General features: G+C 33.7%; 1 protein-coding gene across 4 annotated transcripts; it reads right to left on the reverse strand.

Moving 5' to 3' along the window:
• Positions 1–469: 469 nt before the first annotated feature.
• On the reverse strand, positions 470–5674 carry LOC107831144 (fibrillin-5, chloroplastic). Of its 4 annotated transcripts, none has more exons than XM_075224965.1 (7): positions 5212–5674; positions 4779–4894; positions 4523–4645; positions 3950–4048; positions 3820–3864; positions 888–961; positions 470–752 (listed from the first exon to the last, which is right to left on the reverse strand). In XM_075224965.1, the coding sequence occupies exons 1-7, from the start codon at positions 5483–5485 to the stop codon at positions 668–670; spliced, it is 816 nt and encodes a 271-aa protein (XP_075081066.1). In that variant the 5' UTR covers positions 5486–5674; the 3' UTR covers positions 470–667. The 4 variants fall into 4 exon arrangements, 3 of the variants coding, with proteins under 3 accessions (XP_075081066.1, XP_075081067.1, XP_075081068.1); XR_012696490.1 differs by having other exon boundaries at positions 699–752; positions 3785–3864; XM_075224966.1 differs by lacking the exons at positions 470–752; positions 888–961 and adding an exon at positions 1095–1323.
• Positions 5675–7164: the final 1490 nt, after the last annotated feature.

The raw sequence follows: 7164 nt of genomic DNA on the forward strand, positions 1-7164 counted from the left end.
GGATCAATACTTTAAGAAATCAATTAGACAAAGAAATAAAATTTAAAAAGATATGAAACAAAGTACTTAATTAATAACGTCGTGCAACACGGCTTTCGACCTCAGCATATTTACATTTATCATAATGTTCAAAGACTTTAGTTGTATGGCTTACAAATAGAAAATTATATCTCCACAATGTAGACTTTGACTTTGATACTTAGGAAACTATTAGGTTGATTAATTAAGAACGTTTCTCATTAGAACTAAAGAAATCGTGCACAATTCTCTTGCTCCCTTCCTTTTAATTTGTTTGAACCTTTGTAAAGTACAAGGGTCAAATTGACTAATTTTTTGTGTGAATTTTGATATAGATTCTCTAAGCTTATTGAAATAAAATTTACATATTGAGAAACTATATAAAAAGTACTATAAGTCACAATAATTAATAATTCAGAATATTCAATAACTATTTGCGAAAAAAATATGATTAAAATAATCTTGTTTAACTCTTTAAATAGTAAAAAGTCCATTCTTTTTTAAAACAGAGGAAGTATCAGTTTATTGTGATAACATATCTATAAGTGGGATTATTTCTTCTATATATGTATGAAGGGTGTATTGGAATTTACATTATAAATAAGGGAAAAAAGGGCAGGAGAATTAGGTTAATGTAAATCATGAATTCTCAAAGTTTATCCTCCTGTGATCTCTCCAAAACAAAAATGTTGCCCTTGTCATCTCTGCCTATCCTCAAATTCTCATCAACATATCTGCATTTTTTCAGATTAAGGATAATAGATTTTTCCTCTACCTACCATTTTAAGTTAGTGATGTAAAATACATAATAGAAAATGAAAAAGAAAATGAATTATAATAAGAGCTTAAAGTTAGCGAATAAAGGATACGTAATCTCAAGCCAGCCCTCAGGGTTGAAGATGCCAAGAAGAAGATCGTAGTTCTTCTGAAACACGTTCATCAACTGTTCCAATTGCAAGCATAAAAATTAAATAGTAGTAGTAGTTTTTTTTGATATGTCGAGGAAGAGGTAAACCCAAAAATAAAGAAGATAAAGAACACCAAATTTTAACGTGGAAAACTCTTCAAATCTAAGGTAAAAACCACGGGATCACAAAGATCCAAAAAACTCCACTATAACAATAAGAGGACTACAAAAGTTCTCCAAATTGGTTACACAACAAGTGTCAAACATGGAGCAACAATAGCAACACGAGCAACAACTAATCAATTGAAGAAAGAGGAGAATCCACAAAATAAAGCTGATGTTCGAGGCTCGAAGTCCAGATGCTACGAGCCTCCAAATCCGATCTCCACCGTACAAATCTAAGAACAAGATGTTACGAACACTCAGTCAATATTTCAGCCCGATCCAACGATTAACGAATCTGTTAATGTAATTTGAAATTGGCTGGTCGGAATAAAAATCTGCAGCAAAACAAATACTTTTCTTCTCTCTTCTCTCTTGATGAAAGCTCTCTCAAAAATCACTCTTATGTGCTTAAGTCTTTCAAAGACTTGTATCAATGAGCATAGAATAATTCTCCAAGGTTGTCCTATTTATAGATCATGAGTGGTGCTTTCTCTTAAAGCCAAAACTCACTCAAAATAGAAATAAACGCCGAATCCAATTTCGAATAGGAATGAAAACCAAAAGAGAATAGGATTAGGCCATTGGACCTTTGGCTGGACAATATGGGCATGTGCCCAACAAACTCCCCCTCCAGCCAAGGGGCCAAAGGTGTCTTTAAGTAGAGGAACTATTGACAGGCTTCATGCCTGCCAATTTTCTACAAAATTCATGTTTATCTGCAACCACCGCCTTTGTCAGCATATTCGAAGGATTTTCATCATATTGTTAGATATTTGCCATAATTTTCTTACCATATTTGGTTTCCGATTTGTTAAAGGAAGGGCAATATAATTACCTTAATTGAGTTTTTCTTTTTGTAGAAGAAAATTATAATTCTCCTATACTTGGCTAGTCGTTTTTCTTGTAGGAAAAAGTTTGGACTTTTATAAATTGAGGATCTTTCCTTCTCATTCAGCAGCATCCACAATGTAGCCATATAGGGTTTGAGAGTAGTGTTTAGGGGGGAGAACTTTACAGGAAAAGTATTAGTGTGTCACTTGTGTTTGCCTCTTCGTGAGGTTATTCTCTCGATATTTTGTACTCTCTTTTTTATATAGTGGATTGATTAGGTCAGTTGACCGAACCACGTTATATGTTTGTGTCTCTTTTGGTAGATTTCTCTTTTGTTGGCTTATTTATCGTCGTTGAAGGTTTGCTTTGCTAGCTTCTGCATGACACCTGATTTTTCGGTCCTAACAAGTGGTATCAGAGCGAGGTTCAAGATAGGTTCATCTTGACGGGTTCAGTTCTAGCTGCAACATATTTGACGATAATCGTAATTTTTTTTCCGAGAAATTTGACCGGTGTGCTACGCATGTTGAGACAAACTTTGTGGTGGAGATTTGGAGATGCGACCTGTTGAAAGCTATGTGAAAAAGGTGGATCAAGTTTATTTTGTCAGAAAATTCCGGCCAAGAGGGGAGAATTGTTAGGTGTTTGCCATAATTTTCTTACCATATTTGGTTTTCCTATTTGTTGAAGGAAAGGACAATATAATTACCTTAATTGGATTTTCCTTTTTGTAGAAGGAAATTATAATTCTCCTATACTTGGCTAGTCTTTTTTCTTGTAGGAAAAGGTTTGGACTTCTATAAATTGAGGATCCTTCCTTCTCATTCAGCAGCATCCACAATGTAGCCATATGGGGTTTGAGAGTAGTGTTTAGGGGGAGAAATTTACGGGACAAGTGTTAGTGTGTCACTTGTGTTTGCCTCTTCGTGAGGTTGTTCTCTCGATATTTTGTACTCTCTTTTTTATATAGTAGATTGTTCATCTCCGCCGTGGATGTAGGTCAGTTGACCGAACCACGTTATATGTTTGTGTCTCTTTTGGTAAATTTCTCTTTTGTTATCTTATTTATCGTTGTTGAAAGTTTGTTTTGCTAGCTTCTGCATGACACCTGATTTTTCGGTCCTAACATTTTTCTCTCTCTTTGTTTCTGGAAAAAATATTTTTAAACTAATTTAATGTATAATTCCTCCGTCCAAAAAATCATGGTTTTCCTTTTTTTGAAAGGATAATTGCACTATTTTTTGTTTGAAGGATGATATAAGACACGACAATTGAGTTTATGAGAATAGTTTTATAACTTAAAACTAACACAAAAAATTAACAAATTCCGAGCATTTCAATTTACAAATGCTTGTTCTTGCTTTTTGTGGAAGATAATCCGCACATAGCGTTTACATCATATATATAGCAATTAATTATAAGAGTCATATATTAAAGTGGAAAATACATTATTACTTAACTTTATAACACACATGTCGCGCATTCATTTATTTGCTACAAACACAATGTGCATATAACATTTTTATCCCCTGACTCTACTCTGATAACTTAAGTTTCCAAAAATAATCAAACTTTTTTGAAACCAAACCAATCATCCCCGTAAATCACAAAACATTAAAATAAAAAAATAAAAAAGTGAGAAGCATCAAAAAGGGGACGTGGCTCTAATACTCAAAATAACCGATCGGATCATTACATCTGCTATTTGTGCACATCGCCCGTCTACTAGAAGCAAAATACTACTACCACTTTTGTAGGCAAGTAGTTTTTTCATCTGATTTTCAATTTTAAAAGAAAATTCTGTGTAGTTATTTTGGACAATGATAGTTCTAATTTTGCCCCTAGAAAACTAATTAGAATTACCTTTTCGCAATGAAGGAAACATTGTTAATTCATACCTGGTCTGGTGTTATTGCAGAACCGTTGTAGAAAATGGCAACTCTCTACAGTGAAAAAAATCAAATCAAAAACCAGAAAGAGGAAATAAACAAAAAATGAGTATCTGAAAAAAGGTAGAGAAATCTCAACTGATTTGGATGCAATCTTGAATCTGGCTTCGATCCTTAGCTCTCCACTCAATAAACTTAATCCTCTGGCATTAAACTTTATCACATTCACAGCTTTTCCCTCCATTTATCATCATTAAAATGTTTTGAATTAGTCCAAAATGACAAAATAACAAATAAACAGTAATAATCTGTAATATATCATGTTGCAGAAATACAAATTTCTTAACTATATACTCCATTTGTTCCTAAGAATTCCCAATTTTCATTTTATAGTTATACCGAAAGTGTAAAATTTCTCAAACATGAGATTTTTTTTTTTAGATTTTAATTTCTCATGTTGCTATGTAGCAATAAAGAGTTAAGATGGGAAAAAACCTAAATACTTTTTATAGTACAGTTTTTAGAAGGGTGGGAATAAATTGTTTTTATTTATTAAATTAAAAAAAAGAATAAATAACTCATTTTATCTTTTTATGACCCAATAACAAATTGCTCTAATAAGTCCCCAAAAAGTGAAGTTTTGCCCAAATATAACCATAAGACAAACAATTAAAAAAAAACAGAAGTCCATAGCATCTTATGAAAAACATACCTCAGAAGTATTAATATTCTGATACAAATCCCCAAGTGTGATAAAATCTCTTAATCCTAATTTTGTTCTTCTTGATCCTAGAATGCTTATAGTACTGTATATAAGCTTCCAACTTCCAGCTACCTATTCAATTCCAAGAGTTCCAAATCATTTATTATTTCACTCATAAATGTACAGCAATTCAATTCAACTGGATTTGTATAGAAAAAAGATTTTTAAAAAATTATTATTATGGTATGGCACACTACCACATCACCTTATCTAGAGATGAGGTTGGTTCAGGAGTTGGATTTTGAGACTCCAGTTGCTTGACCAACTCCTCAATTTCAGATTTTTTGTCAGATGAGGCTCCAAATATTCCTCTATTAATTCCTAAAGAATATTTTCAAAAAAACAAATATAAATAAAAATGAATATATTGATAAAACTAATATAAACACAATATATTATTGTGATATCGTTAATTTCTTTCATAGTCTAGAAATTTTCATCTTGAAAAATGATATGATGGCAGACTTGAGAATTTTGAGCGTATGGGTTCTGAAGTGTAGGACAAGATAAATTACTAGGTTCGAGATAGATTATTTACACACATTCCTTGATACAAAATACTGGGTCAGCACAAGGGTGGGGTGGGGTGGGGTGGGGTGGGGGGTTAAAAAGTAGAAAGAAGTCAATGAAGCAATTACCTTGAAGTGCATCATAAAGTTCAATCTTGATTTGGGAAGCATCAGCTCTGAAATCTGATTCTGAGACTTGAACATTCTGTTGTTCTGCAGCTTTGTTTAGAGAAATGGTCCTTTGTGCAAATGACCAATCCCCAAATCTTGAAAACTTCTTATTATTATTATTAGTGGCTGAGACAGTACTTCTTTGAGTTCTCAGCATTTCAATGGAGTTTGGTAATGGAGGAGACAGGTGTGAAACTGTGATTTGAGGCTTTACTACAAGCTTTGTGGCCATTGGACTAATAAGATGAGCTCAAATTAATGGAGTATAAGGTTCTGGTCTTTTTTATTTAGGCCTTTTGAGAAGAAGACGAAGTAAAGACTGGTTTTGCCAAAAGATATCTATCTTGTCCTTGTGGTAATGTTTGGCATAGCTCTACTTGGATTTGTTGTTTTCAATTTAATATTTGTATTTGTGAAAACTGTGGTGTCTGCTCATTTTGCGAAATATCATAATTATTTTATCAAATAATCGTTATTTTTTGTGTTCCTTATTTTTAAATCGATATTATTACATCATGTTTTCTTTGCTTCGATTTTATTTTTCTAGTTGTTGTAACTATTTCGTTTTATGTGGTTTGTGATTTTGCTTTATTGAGTTGCGGGTTTTTCGGAAACAACTTCTTTATCTTCCCTAGATATGGTCACATACTACCCTCCCCGAACCCTACTTATGAGAATATACTGGGTATGTTGTGGTTGAACTGTTATCTTTTATCATCAAAGTTGTCAAGTAATTTTGTCACTAAGTATTAGATAAATGAGAAAAAATAGTACTATCTAAGTTAATAATTAAATTATAGTTTTTATAATTTTTATGCACTTTATTGATGGATAATTTACGAACTTATATGTATAGCAACTTTGTACTTAATTTTTCATTCTTGTGAGTTTTGTATTTCCAAGTACTCCACTAAACAACATACAGGGGTACACACATTATTATTTAATTGTAACCTGTAATTTTATATAGTTTGTTGTAGTTTCCTTTTTTGACCAGCAGCAGCTGTATAAAAAGTGCTGGCTACATGATTCATTTATTTATAGAATCTCTTTTCATTTACAGATCTATGGCCTCATAGCCTTGCGTTTTTATTCTTATTTAAGATACAACAACAATAACAACAACAACCCAGGAAAATCTCACAAGTGGGGTCTGGGGAAGGTAATATGTACGCAAACCTTACCCTTACCCCAAAGGGGTAGAGAGGTTGTTTCCGAAAGACCCTCGGCTCAAGATAATAAGAAAAACAAGAAAAACAAAAAAATAAAAGGGGAGAATATTAGTTTCACCATAGAGATTATAGGAAAAATAGGATCCTAAAATGCATAAGAAAAATACAAGGCAGAAAAGATGACTAGTAAATAGATCTAGCACCGTAAAGAGAAAATATTAAGACACGACAATGCCCCTAGTAATTTTCGATTAAAACCTTACCAGACTAGGCTCACAATGGAACAAAGTAATGCAAGACTCAACTAGCTCCGAGCCTACAACTGTAATACTCGACCTCCACAAATTTCTATCAAGTGTCATGTCCTCGGAAATCTGAAGTCTCGCCATATCCTACCTGATCACTTCTCCCCAATACTTCTTAGGCCGCCCTCTACCTCTTCTCGTGCCCTCCACAACCAGTCGCTCACACCTCCTCACTGGAGCATCTGGGCTTCTCCTCATTACATGCCCGAACCATCTGAGCCGCGCTTCTCGCATCTTGTCATCAATGGGAGCCACGTGCACCTTCTCCCGAATATCATCATTTCTAATCTTGTCCATCCTGGTGTGCCCGCACATCCACCTCAACAGTCTCATTTCAGTTACTTTCATCTTTTGGATATGTGAGATCTTAACAGGCCAACACTCCGCCCCATACATCATGGCCGGTCTAACCACCGCTTTATAGAACTTACCTT

Source organism: Nicotiana tabacum, chromosome 11 (assembly GCF_000715075.1).
Source record: "Nicotiana tabacum cultivar K326 chromosome 11, ASM71507v2, whole genome shotgun sequence".
NCBI lineage: Eukaryota > Viridiplantae > Streptophyta > Magnoliopsida > Solanales > Solanaceae > Nicotiana > Nicotiana tabacum.

Bases quoted from the DNA above. Each gene is read 5' to 3' on its own strand.
- LOC107831144 (XM_075224965.1), bottom strand. From the start codon at position 5,485: ATGGCCACAAAGCTTGTAGTAAAGCCTCAAATCACAGTTTCACACCTG. The intron at 4,646-4,778 runs GTGATGTGGTAG...GGAATTGAATAG, and splicing joins CAACCTCATCTCTAGATAAG to GTAGCTGGAAGTTGGAAGCT. The intron at 3,865-3,949 runs GTTGAGATTTCT...TTTTCACTGTAG, and splicing joins TCAAGATTGCATCCAAATCA to AGAGTTGCCATTTTCTACAA.